Source organism: Chelonia mydas, chromosome 3, assembly GCF_015237465.2.
Source record: "Chelonia mydas isolate rCheMyd1 chromosome 3, rCheMyd1.pri.v2, whole genome shotgun sequence".
In the NCBI taxonomy this organism is placed as follows: domain Eukaryota; kingdom Metazoa; phylum Chordata; order Testudines; family Cheloniidae; genus Chelonia; species Chelonia mydas.
Genome location: NC_057851.1, coordinates 177,526,598 through 177,546,320, shown reverse-complemented (window position 1 = coordinate 177,546,320; position 19,723 = coordinate 177,526,598). Strand labels below are relative to the sequence as shown.

The 19,723-nt window shown below is 44.7% G+C and overlaps 1 protein-coding gene and 1 long non-coding RNA gene across 7 annotated transcripts in view; one reads left to right on the top strand and one right to left on the bottom strand.

The window, feature by feature from the left end:
* The window catches only part of LOC119565855, a 35,328-nt gene extending 27,221 nt beyond the window's left edge, over positions 1-8,107 (bottom strand). Inside the window, exon 1 of the long non-coding RNA XR_005224911.2 lies at positions 7,974-8,107. This is a non-coding gene — a long non-coding RNA (uncharacterized LOC119565855). The remainder of the gene's footprint in view (positions 1-7,973) is intronic.
* A 13-nt stretch (positions 8,108-8,120) lies between these two features.
* Positions 8,121-19,723, top strand: part of PPP1R21 (protein phosphatase 1 regulatory subunit 21) — a 57,906-nt gene continuing 46,303 nt past the window's right edge. Inside the window, exons 1-2 of one of the 6 annotated variants that reach the window (XR_005224907.2) lie at positions 8,192-8,367; positions 14,960-15,410. Coding sequence is in view for 4 of the 6 variants with exons in the window: in XM_037895928.2 (XP_037751856.1) it covers positions 15,105-15,410 (306 nt within the window). In the remaining 2 variants the exon portion in view is untranslated. Of the gene's footprint in view, positions 8,482-14,959; positions 15,411-18,142; positions 18,167-19,723 lie in introns of those variants that run through there. The other 5 variants (XM_037895928.2, XM_037895929.2, XM_027827239.3 and 2 more) reach the window with 5 other exon arrangements.

The following is a 19,723-nucleotide window of genomic DNA, read 5'->3' as shown; positions in this document are numbered from 1 at the left end:
AGATGTCCCTATCTCCAAAACTTGCAGAACAGTGAGTTGGGCCTCTGCCCATACTTTTGCGGAACACTACGCAATCACCGGAGACTTGGCCTCTGATGCTGTCATAAATATAAAGGGAAGGGTAACAACCTTCCTGTATACAATACTATAAAATCCCTCCTGGCCAGAGGCACAATATCCTTTTACCTGTAAAGGGTTAAGAAGCTCAGGTAACCTGGCTGGCACCTGACCAAAAGGACCAATAAGGGGACAAGATACTTTCAAATCTAGGGCGGGGGAGAAGGTTTTTGTCTGTCTGTTCTGTGTGCTTGCTGGAGAGAGATCAAGAAAGCAAGCAATCCAACTCCATTAGAATTAGTAAGTACTAGCAAGGAAATGCGTTGGTTTACTTTTGTTTTTTGTTTTTACTTTTGTTTTTTTCTGTGCTGAGGGGAAGGTGTATTCCTGGTTTTCTTTTTGTAACTTTTAAGGGTTTTGCACAGAGGGAAATCCTCTGTGTTTTAAATCTGATTGCCCTGTGAGATTAGTTTCCCTTCTAATTTTACAGAGGTGTTTCTTTTACCTTTTTTCTTTCTAATAAAGTTCTGTTTCTTTTAAGAGGCTGACTGATTTCTCTATTGTCCTAAGACCCAGGGGTTTGGGTCTGTGATCACTTTGTAACCAATTGGTTAGGATATTATTCTCAAGCCTCCCCAGGAAAGGGGGTGTAAGGGTTTGGGGGGATATTTTGGGGGAATAGGAACTCCAAGTGGTCCTTTCCCTGATTCTTTGTTAAATCACTTGGTGGTGGCAGTGTACCCTGCAAGGGCAAAGAGTTTGTGCCTTGGGGAAGTTTTACCCTAAGCTGTTAGAAATAAGCTTAGTGGTCTTTCATGTGGGTCCCCACATCTGTACCCTAAAGTTCAGAGTGGGGAGGGAACCCTGACAGATGCCATCTTCGACTCCACAGTACTCTCTGTAATAACAGACTATACTCCAAAGCTCCAGCCCCCATGGGGGATACTGCTGTGGAGTCACCTACAGTGAAGCACCCATAGCGACACTACTTGAAGAAGAAGAGGAAGTTACTCACCTTGTGCAGTAATGTGTGTTCAACATGTGGGTCCCTAGGGGTGCTCCGTGACCTGCCCTTCTACCCTCTACTTCGGAGTTCTCAATATGGGACTCTGTGGTAGAGAAGGAACTGAGAGTGGTGTGCTCACGCAGCACTAGATAGCCTCGAGGCAGACCATGAGGGAGGGAGAGCACATGTGTGGGACGAACGGACCCTGCTACGAAAAATCTCCAATTAGAGGCACGGGCGCAGACACAGCTACAGTGGAGCACCCATAGGGACACACACATCAAAGAACCATTGTTACTGCACAAGGTAACTTCCTCATACTGTTTTAGACCTCAATCCTGCAAACACTTAAAAATATGCTTAATTTTAAGGACATGAGTAATCTGAGTTCACTCATTCAATGGGACTGCTTCCATGCTTAGAGTTTAGCATGTGCATAATAAATATTTGCATGATCTGGCACTTATACTCTAGTACTGTGACAAAAGATCAAATAAGCAACATACTAGGTTAAATCAAATACATAAAACTTATGTATCCCTTCATAAAAAGCTGATACCAAGTAAACATGTTTTGGAAAAACACTAAGGGCCAGATTTTTAAAGATATTTAGGCACCTAGCTGCTTTTTAAAATCCAACTAGGTGCTTATCTGTATCTTTGGGTGTGTAAATACCTTTAAAATCTCCCCCAAAATGCTTTGCATAATTTTTAAAGGCATTAAAATACATTAAAGCTTCAATTTGTGTTTCTTATTAGTAAAAGGTATCAATGGGCTCCTAATAGCTTTACATCTTCAAATCCGCACCAACAGAGTTATTTCCAACAGCAATAGGTTTCAATTATCTGAATTCTATATCTCCATCTATGGATCTTCTGACTGCTAGTCAGAAAGCTGCAGCCTCCAAACACATTGGAAATCCACCTCAAAGAGTAAGAAATATATCTTTTATTGGCTATGTTATAGGTAAATTGAAAAGATTAAAAATACCCCTTGAGTTGTTAAGGATGGCTGTGGAAGAGTTGCAAAATGACCCACTCTTTCAAATGTTTTGCCCCTCTTAGTGTTAGCCCTTTCCAAAAGCAAACATTGCTTGGGTGATGCTTTAAATTTAAAAAAAAAAAAAAAGAGAGAAAAAATTATTTCCTTATACCTACAAATATAACAATCTTGGCATTGATTTCTGTTACATAAACTGCTGCCTTAAAAAAAGTCACGATTCCATTGTGCAGCATGATGTCACCTCAACCCAATCATAACCTGTTTTCTCTGAACATAATGTTAACTCCCCAGAGAAGTATCCAGTGAGTGACAGCAACATCCCATGCAGCAGTTGCTGGGCAACAAGATTCAGCTTTCAGCAAGATCTCATTCTAAAGCATTTAACCCTAGAACTGTCAGGGCAAATTATTTCTGATGTGGCTATTATTCTCTGCTGATTGGTTCTTTTAGAGGGTGTCCTAAGAATTCCATCTGTAGAAACAAACTCCAATTCTGATAGAATTGCTCTTCAATTAATAATTTCAAGCATCTCATTGGGAAGTATTCTAAAAAACCTACCAAGTGGATTTTGGTATGGAATTTCAACTTCAAAATCTTACTATGCAATCTTCCTGTCTTCTTTATTGTCATTGGACCAATGGTCAGAAGCACAATTTCTAAGGAATCACATTTTTAAAAACAATAACTGGGTATGAATAATAGTAGCTGGTAATAAAGTTAATATTTAATTATTTCTAATTAATGTTACTGTGTCTTCTCAATCCTAAATTAATTTTGGTATAAATAAACTAAAGATTAAATAGTCTCTTATCTAAAATCATTCAAGTGAAAATTTGAAATACAGTTTTGTATTCTCGGTAATTGTAATTATCAATAGGCTGTAATTAATACACACTGCATTTGCTCAATTGCTCAAAAAAAAAAATGGATTTGTCCACTAACTCTCAATGAGCATTCCTTTATTTCACCCAAGTTTGTTAACCTTAATGTCTTTTCACATTAATACAAAACTGACCGTTGGAGGTGGCCTTGAAGGCTGCTGTCTCATTTAACAGAGAAAAATACCTCCCAAATATGACTAATCTTATTTTCTCTGGGCCACTTATTCCATACCTAAATGTAGGTGCACTCTTTTGGTTCTTAACTGCATATGGTATATCATTCATAAGCTCAAATGATGTAGCTTTTGGAGTTCAGTACCAAAACTATGGTCATGAGCTTTAACATCAGATACATATTGCTGCGGACTCATAAAAAAAATGCAGAAGTTGTTTCTTAAAAAATACACAAAGGAATTACTGGAGGTTGAACTGATTGCTTAAAAAGTATTTAAAATTATATTTTCTCAGCTTTGAGACTCGCTGTTGTGAAGACTCAAACCCAACACTGCATTGCTTTTGATGCCATGTTTCCCATGATACTAAGCCTTTATCGACAAAAGCATACTTACCTATTTAACCCCCTGGATTGCAATGCTACCCTTGCCCCCTTCAATCTCCCCACTGGCTTCCCCTCTTCTATTGCATCAAGGTCATATTTCTTGTTACCGATTTCAAAGTTCTACTTGACACTGTCTCTCCTTACTTATCTGCTCTTTTCTGATTCCATGTTGTTCCTGCCCCGTGTTCCTTTAATGAAACATCCTTCTCATGCAAACATCTCTATGTTTGTACACACTAGGCTCTATGGAACACTCTATTTGAGCTACTCCAAAAGGCCCCCTACCCTTTCCATATTCAAGTCCCTACTTGAAGACCATGGGAGTGTCTATGGAAAACTTACTAACAATGACAAACTAGAGTAATCTGGGAACAGTTTACATGTCCTATTTAACATACATATATATATTCTGTTAATGCAATATATATATTGTATATCCTTTGCCCCTTCCCTCTCACTGTTTGCTTATTTGTCTCTTTGGATGGTGAGTAACTTGGAGCAGACAAGATGTCTACTTTCCTGCTTAGAAAACCCTACCATGTTGTGAATGCTATCAAAAAGACATAACTAAATAACTCAGGTGAGTAAAGATTACTCACACAGGAGTTTGTAGAATGGGGTCCATAGCTGGTGCCAGTTAAAAGAATGTTCTATTAACAAACCATATTGGTTTTCAATGAATCATAGAATATCAGGGTTGGAAGGGACCTGAGATCATCTAGTCCAACCTGCTGCTCAAAGCAGGACCAATCCCCATTTTTTGCCCCAGATCCCTAAATGGCCCCCTCAAGGATTGAACTCACAACCCTGGGTTTAGCAGGCCAATGTGCAAACCACTGAGCTATCTCTCCTCCCCCAATGAGATTTTCCCTCTTTATCAAAGAACATTTCAAAGTTGGAGACATCAATTTTTATAACATTTCTCCTTTTTGTTTTTACCTCACCCGTGAAACTGGGTGACTTGTCTCACTGAAAATAATAAAAATCGTGTAGGATTGTTGTACCTCTTTTCCTATCGCCAACGAAGCTAATGAGCTGGAGATTTTGAGTGCAACTGGCATCACTAGTATGTGTTTCCCAAAGTGTGGGTGTATCCTTCAAGGGGAAGGGCATGAAAGACTAGCAGGGGGTGCAGAATATGTATAAATGGAGATTGGTAGGCCTTTAACAAAACATGATGGGGCTACAAAGCAAGGGGAGGCTAGAGGCACATGACTGGTTTCAATTTCCTTAGAGGAGGTCGGGGGCAGTGGAGGCAGCTTAGCTTTCACAAGTTTGGGAAACACTGACTTCTGCAACTGTTACAATTTTTGTTGGTGTCTCAAGATCTCAGTTGCCCCCTCTGCACCACAACCCATGCATTCTAGTGGAATAATGAAACTGTTCAATGGAGATGAGTCCTAAGTGCTGGACAAAAAATACTTTCACATGAGCTGTGAAATCAGATACAAATCACCATGGGCAGTTTTATGATCAGAGTTGAATGCAAAAGTAATTTGTTCATCTTGTCTTTCCCTGGTAATTTCTTTACACGCAGACACAACTCATCCAGTCAAATACATACCAACACCCTGTATAAATGAATCAAACTATTTCTCCTACAGGCTGGAAAGAAAGGAAGGAGCAAAGTATTTACAAAGTGTGAATGTATGTGTGCATCATACTTATATTTTTAAAAGCACGTGGCTTGATTTTATAAAAACAGAATGATCAGGTTGGGAAAGACGTAAAAGGCATTACTCAAAAAAAGATTTGTTTTAGATTCATCATGAGAAAGTGCACATATCCTGCTGTTCAAACTTGTTGTTGCTAACAGAAACAAAACATGAGTTTAGGGTGTTTGCTGCATCTGTGGATGTGGCTTGTGCATTTTCTTATCAGAGTCTGATCACCGAAGATGGTATGTTTCCAATAATTTCTGGAATGATTATTAACTTGCATTACCTACTTTGTCTCAAATCTGGAGATCTGAGTGTAGTAAAATGAGCTCACCCACGATCTTTGTAAATAGCTGCTGTTGTTACTGTGGAATGGGTTGAACCAATCACTTATTAAAGTGCTTGTATATTTTCTCCTCCTGTTCTGAAAATCAAGTTGCCAAACTTGGGTAAAAGGCTCCCCCTAGTGTGTTAATGCTAAAACCAGATTGTACAATTTATAGGACAAAATGCATGTTTAAATGAGAGTTTTTATGCCTTGCTGTAGATTTTGACTAAGGTTTTACATAATAAATTAATTTTATTGAGGCAAAAATACCAGTGAGACTTAATGGAATACACAGTGTGACGTTGCACTCCATATGCTTTATGAAAATATGCTTGGAATGTGAATATAATGTAACTGGAATATGCTTTATGCAAAAGGTCTCTTGTAAGGTATCATTACAAAACTTACAATCTACTGAGTGTGTTCATCCTATTTGTATGTATGTATCATTCTTGTATCTAAAACTAGAAATATGAAGTTAACTCTGAGGTCCTACTGTAATTATGCAAAGTGTGGGCCATTAATAGTGGTTTAGAATCTTGACGGCATCCATTGACTAGGACAATTGGCTGTAGATGGTTTATTTACCTACAAGCCTTCTTGTGGACCTGGGGGCCAGCCTGTGGGTAATGAAGAATGAGGTCCTACAGTGACATGTGACCATGTCACCTGATATTGGAATCCATCTTAAACCTGGTGCTTTTCCATTTAGAAGGAAGGGTGGGAACCCAGAGAGAATCAAAGGATTCCCACCTTGTGCCAAAGCTATAAAAAGGAGTGGAACATAACAAAGGGGGCGGCAGTCATGAGAAATCCTCTAGTTACCACCTGGGCTGGAACTAACAAGAACTGTACCAGGGGAAAGGATTGGGCCCAGACTAAGAAGGCGTCTAGTCTGTGAAAGAAGCTTATTGGAACGTGTCTGAGGGTGAGATTTACCTCTATTCAGTTTCTTAATATATTAGACTTAGACTTGCGTGTTTTTGCTTTACTTTACTTGGTGACTTACTTTGTTCTGTTATTACTTGAAACCACTTAAATCCTACTTTTTATACTTAAAAGTGATTTTATTGTGTATTAATTAACCCAGAGTAAGTGATTAATACCTGGGGGAGCAAACAGCTGTGCATAGTTCTCTATCAGTGTTATAGAGGGTGGAAAATTTATGAGTTTACCCTGTATAAGCTTTATACAGAGTAAAATGGATTTATTTGGGATTTGGATCCCACAGGGATCTGGGTGTCTGGGGCTGGAGACAGGAGTACCTGCTGAGTGGTTTTCAGTTAAAGCCTGTGGCTTTGGGGGTGTGGTTCAGACCCTGCGTCTGTGCTGCAGCAGGCTAGCGTGTCTGGCTCAACAAGGCAGGGTTCTGGAGTCCCAAGCTGACAGGGAAAACGGGCTCAGAGGTAGTTCAGCAAATCAGGTGACAGTCCCAAGGGGGTCTCTGTGACCAAACGCGTCACACACAGCTCTTTGTAATTAAACATACATATTTGGTGTTGAAAATACACATCTAATTTGTTCATACCAAATATTTTCCAAATGATGGTGTGATGTGTTCCCTATAAATATATATTTATTTCACACATGGTGACAGTATCCATGGGTTAAATTCCCTTATTTCTGCACCAATATCATAACCAAATTTATGTTATGGTGGTGATGGTCTCATATGCACCCTCCCCACTGATTCTTCTCACCTAAGACTTATTTTCACATCTAATCCCTGAGGATTGTTTAAAAAAATGCTTGATTTTTCGAAGAACCTGCTTGTCAAAAAGGTTTTCGTCTTTCTCCCGACATACAGATGAGGTAAGGCAGGGTTGGCTCTCTGCAGGCCAGGAGAAGGGGCAACTTTTAATGCCCTCTCCCCCCCAGCTAGGACCACCTGGTGCCAGCCAGGAGCCCTTGGTCCAACCATGGCCATATGCCAGGTGAGAGAATGAGCCCAGCCTACCCACCCTGATTTTGGACGTTTTAAAGTAGTGTCTAGCTAGCAGGCCCCACGGCTCCAATTTCACCGTGTGACAAAACTGGGATCTCTTGAATTTGGTGCCCTTGTACAATTGCCTCCCTCCTCTGGTCAACCCAGTATATTTCCCCTCTTCCTGCAGTGGCTGAAACATGCTGCTGCCCAGGTCACGGGGATTGTGCACACGCAACTGAGGCGCTGCCCCACAGGCCCGTTCATTACGGGATGGGGGCGGTGGGGCTCCTTGGTCCAGGGCGGGACCTCGACTAAACGCGGTACCCGCCCCTCACCGGTTTTATCAATGGGAGCTGGTCGGCTAGATACCGGTGAGAATCCAGCCCCCACACACCCCCAGCCTCTAACACTGAACCCTCTCAAGTCACCCACTGCACGCTCGCGGGCTAGCTTCAGCTCAGCGTTGGGATGGGTGCGCGGCGTCAGAGCCCTCGGGCCCCGCCGCTCCGTTGTCTATTGGCCGTGGTCGGGCTCCGTAGCCCCGTTACGCGTTACCTAGGGGCGCGCGTGAGGCTGTTGCCATGGTAACGATGGCGCGCTCGCACCTTCCCGTGTCACGTGACCCGCACTCCGATTTCTCTGTCTGTTGTAGCCAAGCTACAGAGAGAGAGGGTAGCTCGTGATCCGCCCTCGCTCCGCCATCTTGGACTTTGCGTCAAGATAATGGCGTCGAGGAGGGAAGTCGGCCTCACCCCGTAGTCTAGTGTGAGATTGCGTGGTGACGTTAGCGCGTTCTCATGTCTAAACGCGGAAGTGTGTCGGTACGGACGGGGCGTGGTTGAGCCGCGGCGACCGTGGGCAGTGGTAGCTACTAAGGAGCTGTGGGGCGATGGCGGCGGGTGCAGAGCTGCCCGGGAAGTACCAGAAACTGGCTCAGGAGTATTCGAAGGTACTGGGCGTGAGACACCATGATGCCGATACTCTTCCTCTATCGCGATACTCTCCAGATGCCAGCACTGATACTGGGACGGTAGTGCGAGAAACTGCTAGCAGTTACTCGTATGTAAGGCATTGTAAAAAAACTGCTATTTGATGTAATTTGTTACCAGTAGCAGCTAATTGTTACCATTAGCAGTTACTGATACCTAAGGTGGTTCTTTTTTGCTGACTTGTCCTAATTTGCTAAAATTTGACAATAGAGTGGGATGGAAGCATAAAGTCTTTGGCTTCCAAATGACCCTGCCTGGTGTACATATCAATTATCTCTTAATAGAGGATTGTAAAAAGTGGTGAGGTCATTTAAACATCATTTATTTTGCAGCTTCATTTATGGTGCTAACACTGTAGCATTCTGACATTGATACTTGTGCCCTAGTGACCTGTGGGTTCTATTCATTTTAGTGGGATGCGGGACATCTGGAGGAGAATTTAAACTCTTAATTTCCTTAGGGTTTGCTTCTTTAGGAGGGAGGGATAACTCAGTGGTTTGAGCATTGGCCTGCTAAACCCAGGGTTGTGAGTTCAATCCTTGAGGGGGCCATTTAGGGATCTGGGGCAAAAATTGGGGATTGGTCCTGCTTTGAGCAGGGGGTTGGACTAGATGACCTCCTGAGGTCCCGTCCAACCCTAACCTTCTGTGATTCAGTATACTTCTGTGCTGGTGTGATTTCTGACCATTACAGTTCATCAAGTCAGCAGGCAGGCACAGGCAGTAATGCACTTGTCCTGTTGCCTTGACTGAGAGGTTTCTGATCAAAGGGAGTGTAGCTTCCAGGAAGCTCCTGGGGTAATATCTTGTTGGAGATGAAAGGGCTTGTTCAGAAAGAGATTTTGCAGTCTGTAGTGTAAAGATGAGCCAGATGGGTTTGTCTCCATGCAGGTATATTTTAGTCTTTGGGGACTGGGTAGAAAGGAGTATTTTGAATTTCCTATTTCCCTTACTGAGGGCCATCTATGCTCACCTGAAATTTTTCCTGGCAGTTCCTATCTATTTATTACAGGATCAAAATATGGCTGCCATCACACAGTGGCATTATTGTTGGTGGAGGTGAGAAAAGGGCCAAGAAGTCCTTTCCCTCCCACACACACTCCCATACATGTGGAAGCCATACTGTTGCTGCTGCCTAAATACCCTGATGGCAAACAGGTAGGGGCAGAAGGCACTGCCAGCTATACTGAGCACCCCAGAGGAGCCATGCACTGTGTGGAGTGTATTCTGCTACACCTATTCTGTAGTGGTGCGGGAAACCCTCATTCCTCAGTGCTCCTGATGGCCCCAGCGCTCAAGAAATCATAAGTGACTCTTCAGCTGTATGACCAGATTCTTAGGAAACATCCTCACAGTACTTAATAGATAACACTTGATACCAAACACATTTCTGAAGTAGAGAGGACGAGGCCCACATTCCTATATTTACAGGACTGTTTAAAAAGCATTTTACAAGCTGAATTTTAGGGCTATTGCATGAAAATCCCTTAATGAGCATTTAAAAATAAATCTCTGTTAGTCCCTTTCCACTAGATAGTAGGTCATACAGTCTGTTGGTAAAGAAACATTGAATGCACACACACCATTGAGAGTAGTGCAAAACATTATAAATAGTATTTAAAATACTTATAAATTCCTTTTGAAAGCAAGCTCATAGGCAGAAAATCTACCATTGTGCTTTATACAGACTTCTGCTTTTGTCACTGTTACATTTATTAAGCAACAAGATACCACCACAAAAATTACACTCAGGACCATGGTGCTCACATCACCTTATTGCTCTCTGATTTAATTTTTGAGATTTTCTTGAACCTTTTCCCTCACTGTTAAAACCTAACTTGTCTTGTCTTGATTGTGTTGTCACTTCTCAACAGCTCAGTCACCCTCATTACTGCAAGGTTATTACAAAAACAAACCAGTTTTTTTAGCAGCAGGGTGGATTTGATTTAAATCACTAGTCAGGAAGACTTCATTTAATCATGGATTTCTACATAAAAGTGTTTGGGCCTCAGCATACAATGCCAAACCAAAGCTTCCCAAAATACAGTGCAGTGGACAGTGATGAGTTGCAGAGTGGTATATCTATTCATGGTGCACCACACTCTAAATTGATACAAGTGCTTCTGGTGAGTACATTCACTGCCAAGACAAGGAGTCCAATAGGTATGTGCACAAGTGACATAGTAACCGTAGCGAGTCTATGTTGACATAATTTGAGTTAACATACCCTTGTAGTGTAGATATGGCTTTAGGTATATGAAATGTTTGGGAGAGGTAACAGGAATTTCCTAAGGTGCCACAAGTACTCCTTTTCTTTTTGCAGATACGGACTAACACAGTTGCTACTTTGAAACCTAAGTATGAGAGTAGACCAAGATTCGTTCAGGTGTTTAGGCTCCAGCTTTTTGGAACTGGCCTTGTTGCACTCTAAAAGCTCAGGAACCAAGAGGCACATAAGAACAAAATATCATGTATTTATTAAAATTTCTTGACTTCAGGGTGTATAACTCATGTTTTTAGAATTTTTGTGGTTGTCAAGCTATCTGGGGTTGTAGATGTGTTCATTATGTTTTGAAGGCCAAAATTATAAATGGGTTCAACAAAGAATTAGATCAGTTCCTCAGGATAGGTGTGTCCACTATTAGCCAAGATAATCAGGGATGCATCCCCATGCTCTGGGTCTCCCTAAACCTCTGACTGCCAGATGCTGGGAGTGGACAATGGGATGGTTCGCTCAGTGATTGCCTGTTCTGTTCATTCCCTCTGAAGCACCTGGCACTGGCTGCTGTCGGAAGACAGGATACTGAACTAGACAGACTATTGGTCTGATCCATTATGGCAGTTCTAATGTATAGCAAAAATTACAGTAGATTTTTGCCTTTGAGAAAGATGTTACATGAGATAGTATACTGCCTTTATTGAATATTTGAGAATCAAGTTCAACACACAAGCAATGGCATGCGGGAAAAACGCTAAGGGAGGTTTTTTTTTTTGAGAGGCAAAATAACAGTTACAAAAGGCAATCACTGTTCGTAGATTAAATGAAAACAAAGTTTTGAGACCAGGCCAGAAATTCAGTCAGACTGGAAGTCAGATGATCCAATAGAATAAACTTCTCTAAAAATAAGAAGAAAAAGTTACTTATAAATTCGAAATTAGAAAGCACAGTAAAAAACCTAATGCAATAATAAACATAGTGCGATAATAGAAACACAGATGTCATTGCTAAAACTACTAGCAAGTGCTTATTGAAAATATGTATAAGTATTTGTTGTTAAAATATAAATTAAATAGCCCAATGACATGCATTTGCACAATAACAAAGCTAAATGGTGAAGTGCTAAGAGGAATTCAGGGAATCCCAGCGGCAGATAAGTCAAATTTGTGAACTGCTATGAGACTTTATGCAATCAGGTACACTGATAAGGGATTCTTTATTTCTGAGGGGTTATATGTAAAATGTTTCACTGAATTAAGTCTCTTGCAGCACCTCAGTAGGCTGCATCAGACAGAGAGCAGCTGCAGTGACTAAGCATTGCCTGTGCCTTTAAGGAAAGGGATGTCATTGGGATGCCTGTGCCTTTAAGAACCTTAGCATGGGCCCTGGGAAGCCCATGCTAAGAGGTACTGTTTGTGGGAGGGGAAATAAAAAAGCCCCTCTGTCCCCCCACCCTGTTTTGTGCAAACACTGGTGTCTCAGTTGACCAGGGTAACTGTTACCACCTGTGCTGGGGTTTTTGCCCTCTGTCACCCTCTGGCAGCGCCTCACTCCTGGGCTTTACCCTGGCTCCTTCTCTCCCCCCATCCCTAATTTTGCCCTTCAGCCCCTATCCTAACCCTGCCTCCAGCTGTTTGACCCCTCCCCCCCCCCCCCATACCAGTCAATTTCCGCCCCCTGCTCAGACCCTGGCCATCCCTCTCCTCCGATTTGCCCCCTTTGCCCCTTTTAACTCCTTTAAAAAGTAGTCTGCAGAATCCTATGCCAAGTAAGAGCAGGGTGAAGGCCAGTGGCTTCAGCAGATGTTACTGAGCATACTCAGTGCACCCTAAGTAGCAAATTCCTACAGATAGCAATGGTGTAGTGCGAGAAATGGCTGTTGTAAACTGCTGATCTGAAAGTAATATGCAGCTCTCACATAGCAGATTCACATTTTCTAGTATTGATACTGTGGCTCATGCTCCAGCACTGGCCCACTCATAATCTTCCTGGCCCTTCCTGATGCCTTGGAGCATGAGGGAGAGTAACACTGCAGTCAGGGATTGAAAAATTCATTGCTGTGATATGGACATTTCTCATTTAGCGTCTATGAGTTTGCATTCCTTGAAGGAGAGGAAGAGCTAGAGAGGGCTGGGAAGACACAGTCCCTGTTTTCTCTCAGTTTCCTACAATTTCTCAAAGGGCTGTCCTGCTTCCTGGAGAGAGAAGTTAGGGAGCCTTGCCTGCAGCAGAAGGGAATGGTAGAGCAAAGCCCAGGCTGCTGGTTATCAATGGCAATGAAACTGGTTGTAGCACTCCTTCCTTCTCCATCCCCCACCCATTCACCTGTCATAGGTATTTATTTGATGGGGGTGTGCTTGTCTTCAATCCCCACCGCCATACTTACCCCTAGTTGGATGGACTGAGCTTCCTTTCTGCTCAGGCTGGCAGTGGTGGGTATTCACTATGAGTGTTTGTCCTGTTCCACCTTTTTGCAGCACTTTGGAGATAACTTTACTTGATTCCACCCCTACTCCAAGGTGGATATAGGGTGCCCTTAGTGTTTTCTTCTGCCTTACAGCTGCCCAAGTGGTTACTCACTGTTACCTCTTTTCACCTTCTCGCCTTCACCTTCTCGCCTCCACTGCTGCTGCCGCTAACGTGAGGGAACTCTAGGGAGCTCTTTTAGACATCCTAAGGGGGAATGGTACTCATTTTCTAAGGTGCATGCAGGTCCTCCAGTTAGAGAGAAATCCCATATTGGGTTAACAGCACTGAGCCTCCATTCTGTGTAAGAAAGGACAATTGGGGGAAAGTGGATGCTGCAGTTCACATGCAGCTTCTGGTAACATCTATATAGGAAGCGGCAGTGCTCAGATATTGTGCTGCTTAGCAATAGAAGTGTTTGGCAGCATATTCTTGCCAGGTTTGAAGGTTTGTCTCTAGATTCCATTGCTGCTGTCCTCCTGAAATCACACTGCTTTAGTGGCTACTGTCAGCAACCATGAGCTGCAAAGAGTCTAAACCAGTCACAGACAATGTTCCCTCTAATTTTTTACGTCCACGTGGGGAATTAATTTTATGTGCACCAATATTGAGGTGATGAGGGGGCTGGGGCAGAGGGTTGGGTGCAGAAGGTGAGGACTCTGGCTAGGGGTGAAGGCTCTGGGGTGGGGCTAGGGATGAGGGATTCGGGGTGCAAGAGGGAGCTCAGGGTTGGGGTGAGGGGGGTGTGGGCTCTGGGGTGGGGACAGGGATGAGGGGTTTCGGGTGTAGGGTGCCCCGGGGCTGTGGCGGGGAGAGAGGACTCCCCCCCAGCCCTCTCTCACCGCAGCAGCTCGGGGCTAGGGGAGGGGCACCTCTCCCTGGCAGCTCCGGAGGGCTTTGGCCGGGCTGGGGGACGTGCGTGGCCCTAAATAGCCTGCTGCGTGGCCGCACAGCTTATAGGGAACTTAGGTCACAGATCTGTGACCTATATCCTTATGATGCTCTGTTCCAGAAGTGCTGCAAGCTGAAATTAGCTTCAGAATTGTACCCCTTGCAGAAGCATTTTAGTCTTACCACCTTCTACTGCTGTCCTACTGTATCTTAGAAATTGCTCAGGGAGATATTGTAGGGAATTTAGTGCTTTGAGCCTCAATTTTTTAGGTTCTAGTTTGTTTTGTGAAAGAAGCTGATAAGTTGAATGTTTAAAAAAAGGAGGGGAACAAAACATTCCAGCTACTGGAGTGGTTATGACTAGAGTAGGATGAAAGTTTTTTGTTCTTTGGATTTATAGTTTATTTGCGAAAACATGCAGTATTGGGTCAACAGAAACTGTTTGGCCTTTTTTTCTTTTTATTTGAGACTTAAATGCCATTCACAAAATGACAGGAGGAGGAGGTGCCCTCCTTTCTAACCTTGGCAGGCCCAGTGACTATTCATTGTCATTCATAGTGGCAATTCATAGTCATTTTAGTGTAGTAGTTAGGGCACTCACTTAGGATGTGGAAGACCCAAGTTCAAGTCTCTGGTCCAAAGACTATTTGGATGTTGTCTACATACAGAATTTTGTCGACGTAAGTTACGCTGATGATCAAAAAACGGAAAAAATTAAATGGCTTGTGCACGTTCACACAACTTTACTTCTGTCGGCAGAGCACGTCCGCAGTTGGTGTTCTAGCATCAACAGTGAAAGCAGTGCACTGTGGGTAGCTATCCCACTGTGCTACTTGCCACCTTCTGCACCTAGAAGTTGTGGAAAGGCAGAAGGGATCGCGGTGCATCATGGGTGTGGGTTAAACATCCCATGGTGCGGTTTCGTGTGTCCCATCGTTCCAAGGGCTTCTGACTGTGTTGCATTGTATTTTTCAACAGCCCCGGTTTACTATGTGCCTGCCATCTCTGTCTGACAGGATGGATCCTGCACTGCTCTTGACTGTTGTTGTCACTGTTATGAACGCATCCCAGCTGGTTATGAAGTATATCATGAGCACCCACTCTCAACAGGAATCAGAGGTGCATGACCTGCTGTGTGCCATGGGAAGAAACAACACCAGATTACTTTTGGCATTCATGGAGCAACTGCACACAGTGTACTGTCTCTTCTGGGCTCTGGAAGCAAGCACTTGAGTGGTGGGATCCCATTGTTAAGCAGGTCTGGGGTGATGAGCAATGGCTGCAGAACTTTTGGATGCGGAAAGCCACTTTCCTGGAACTGTGCTCACTCCAGCGCTGCAGCCAGGGACACCAAAATGAAAGATGGCCTCTCGGTAGAGAAGCGCATGGCAATCAGCGTGTGGAAGCTGGCAACTTCAGACTGCTACTGGTGAGTTGCAGTCCCTAACTGCAACAGGGCAATAGATGGCACACAATTCTCAATTTTGGCCCTGGACCATCTTGTGACAGAGTACATCAATAAAAAGGGTTGCTTCTCTATGGTATTGCAGGCACTTCTGGATCACAGTGGGTGTTTCACTGACATCAACGCAGGGTGGTCCAGGAAGATGCATGATGCACACGTCTTCAGGAACACTGGACTGTACAGAATGCTGCAAGCAGTAACTTTCTTTCCAGACCAGAAGATTCCAGTGGGGAGGGGAGTGTTGAAATGCCCGTAGTGATCCTGGGAGACCCAGTGTACCCCTTACTCCCATGGCTCATGAAGCCTTATACGGGAAACCTGGACAGAAGCAAGGAGCGCTTCAACAATAGGCTGAGCAGGTGCAGGATGACCATAGAATGTGCCTTTGGCAGATTAAAAGCATGCTGGTTCTGCCTTTATGCCAGGTTAGACCTAAATGAGGAAAATATTCACATGGTCATAGTTGCCTGCTGTGCGCTCCACAATATTTATGAGGCTAAGGGTGATAAGTTTCCCCAGGAGTGGAGCGTGGAGGCTGATTTTGAGCAGCCAGATACCAGATCTGTTAGAGGGGCACAACGTGGGACTATTTGAATCAAGGAGGCTTTGAGGCACCATTTTGACAGTGAGCACCAGCAGTGTCTCGTTCTGTACAGCACTCTGCTATGCTTTGTTAACTTGCTGCCTTGCATGAGAATTTTGATGATTTCTGGCTGTGATTTGTAGTCAGCAAATGATCATATTCCCACTGTGTATTAATTCCACCAGCAACCACTGTGTGTAGGAGACAAAGATTGGGGTTATCTTTCAGAGAGTGTTTTTATTAAATACCAATTAACAACACACACACAAAAGGCTTGATGGGAAGGGAGATAACAATGAAGGTCCGTGTAGGCTCCAATAGCTGTGTGCATCATTTTCGAAACTGTCCGAAGGGGTGGAGTGAACAGTGTACCGAGATGGGCTGAGAAGTTTCAGGGAATGTTTTGGGGGGGCATGGAAAGCAGTTCTGTATCAGCTGCACAGGGGGCCGAACACAAATGTATTCTGCCTTCTGCATGATTAGGGACTTCAACATCTCCGTTTGCTCCTCTGTCACTTTTATCATCTGCTCCTTGCCCATTAAAATTCGATCCTGGCTTTCCATTCAGTTCTGTCTGTCTATTTTATAATTTTCTTTTAAAGTCTCTCTCCCTGCTCTAAGAAAAGGAGGACTTGTGGCATCTTAGAGACTAACAAATTTATCTGAGCATAAGCTTTCATGAGCTACAGCTCATGCTCAAATTTGTTAGTCTCTAAGGTGCCACAAGTCCTCCTTTTCTTTTTGTGGATACAGACTAACATGGCTGCAACTCTGAAATCTCCCTGCTCTGTGTTCTTGTTTTTTGGTCTCTGGGGATTGGATCACCTCTTGAAACATGTCCTCCTTTCTCCTCCTTGTTTGCTTCCTTATATGACGGAGGTGCTCCGCCAGTGTGTAGGGCGTTCCCCTCAAGGCCACCTCTGCGGAAGCACAAGGAACAGTAAACAGAAGCATGATTGTTATGCATGCACAGCATCGAATCATTATAGTACGATGCCCCTCTTCTAAAATATGACTCAGTTTCTCACTGTCCCTTGGCAATCACACAACTCGGTGAACATCTTAAACATGGTGAGTTTGGCTTGGGGGAGGGGAAGGACGCTCAAGATGAGGCCAAGGGTCTAAGTGATTTTTTTAAGGGCATCAGTACAGGCGACTAGGGACAATACTGTAAATTCTGCCACCATTTTCCACAGGCGGGGGTCACTGAAGCCGATATCTCACTTCTGAGGAATGCAAGAGTGCATCTTCTGCATATGTGTGGCTTCAGACCGGTTACCTATGCTGCTTGCCTGTGTGCTGCTTTGGTCCCTGCACAAGTGATTGCAGATTGGCGCAGGAAAGTTTCCTACAATGAGGGAAGGAACAAAGCAGCTCTCGCCAACAAAGCTTCAGCATAGGATTGACGACTACCTCCAGAAAAGTTTCCTAGAGATCTGTCCAGAGGATTCTCGTGAAATCTCGGTGTGCACTAACACTGCTCCACAGGGCCCCCACTGTGTAGCTGCACGGGGAGTGTGAAGCATACCCAAACAGAGCTAGTTTTGTACATGTCTATCCCATCTGCTAGAATATACAAAGCAAAGGACAGCTCTACCCCATATAACCGCGCAGCATGAATTGAAAAAGAACATTTATTAGAGCTCTCCTCTTCTTCATCATGCGCACCAGAGATGGACTGCTGGGATTGGCTACAACCCTCCAGAGTGGAAAAGATGTCCTGACTTGCCATGCCACCAGGTCACCCTGTTGTGTGCTCCACGTCGTCCTCCAACTTGACCTCCTCGTCCACGGCTTTGTCCTCTGTGTCGAGGCCACTGTCTCCAGCCCTACCGAGGTATCTACAGGGCTCTTGGTGGTGAAGGTGGGGTCGCCACCGCAGGTGGCATCCAGCTACTTATAGAAGTGGCAGGTCTTTGGCCCATTACCAGAGTGACGGTTTGACTCCCTTGCCTTCTGGTACACCTGCCTCAGCAGCTTTATCTTCGCACGGCACTGGTGTGTGTCGTGTTCATAGCCCTTGCCCAACATGCCATGAGAAATCTGACTATAGATATTGAAGTGTTCCTACGGCTGGAGCGGAGCTGAAACTGCACAGCCTCCTCTTCCCACGGTGTCAGCAGATCCAACAGCTCAGGTGTGTTCCAAGCAGGAGAGGGTTTGCTGCATGGACCTGCTGTGATCAGCTGGGAAGCTGTGATGTGAGCTGTCCACACCAAGCGAACAGGAAGTGGAATTTCAAAAATTCCTAGGCCTTTTAGGGGGGAGGGTTGGATGTCTATGTACCTGGGTGCAGGGTAGTGGAGTTCAAACCACTGACCAGAGCGGTCAGGATGGGCATTGTGAGACACCTCCTAGAGACCATTTACAGTGACCTAACCAAGCGCAGTGTCTACACTGTTACTTCGTCAATACAACTTTGCTGCAAAAAGCTTTATGCCTCTTGTCAAGATGGTTTTATTTTGTGAGCAAAGCAGGAGAGGTTTTTGTAGGTGGAAGGAGCTTTGTAGTTTGTACACCTCTACTGTTTTGTTGATGAAAGCTGACTTTTGTCGATAAAACTCTGCAGTCTAGACAAGGCCTTATTTATAAAAAGTGGAACACCTTCAAGAGGAGTGATTGAGGGCTTGTTTTCACTATGGCACTAAGTCAATGTAAGTTACGCTGTTTCAGTTACATAACTGAAGTCGACGTAACCTACATCGACTTACAGCAGTGTCTACACTGCTCTCCCATTGGCATTGCTTCTGCCTCACATTGAGGTGGATTACAGAAGTCGATGGGAGAGCACTGTCCTATTGACTTAGCACAGGGGTAGGCAAACTTTTTGGCCTGAAGGCCACATCGGGTTTCTGAAATTGTATGGAGGGCCAGTTAGTGGAGGCTGTGCCTCCCCAAACAGCTGGGCGTGGCCTGACCCCTGCCCCATATCTGACCCCTCCCCCCACTTCTCACCCCCTGACGCCCCCCCCCCCCCAGGATTCCTGCCCCATCCACCCCTGCCTGCTCCCTGACCGGCCCCGGCCCTCTGCCCCTGACTGCCCCCCAGGACTCCTGCCCCCATTCAACCCCCCTGCCCCCTTACCTTGCTGCCTGGAGCACCAGTGGCTGATGGAGCTACAGCTGCGCCGCCTGGAGCACCAGGACAGGCAGCTGTGCCGCCCAGTTGGAGCCAGCCACACCACTGCGCAGCACAGAGCACCGGGTCAGGCCGTGGCTCTGCAGCTGCGCTGCCCGGCAAGAGCTTGCAGCCCTGCCGCGCAGAGCATTGTGCCGGCGGCGCAGTGAGCTGAGGCTGTGAGGGAGGGGGAACAGCAGGGGAGGCTAGCCTCTTAGGCACAGGAGGGTCCCGCGGGCTGTAGTTTGCCCACCTCTGCTATAACTTATATTTGACTAAAGCACAACTTCTGTCAGCTGTCAACTTCTGTCAGCTCGTGGATCATACTTCAGTTAAGGATAGTAGACATGCTCCCTGTGCCAGTAGCTGTGAAGAGGGAGGCATAGGAACCTGTTATATTGGCCCTACACCTGCTGGGACTCCCTGTGCTTGGGAAGTTCCCGGTAGGCAACTTGCAGGTGGCTTCCTCTCTCTTTTGGCCCCCTAAGCAATTCAAAGGGAGCATAATAGGCCCACAGTATTAATTGTTGTCTCTTGATCTTTTGAAATGTTCGGCTGTCAGACAAAAGTGTAGAC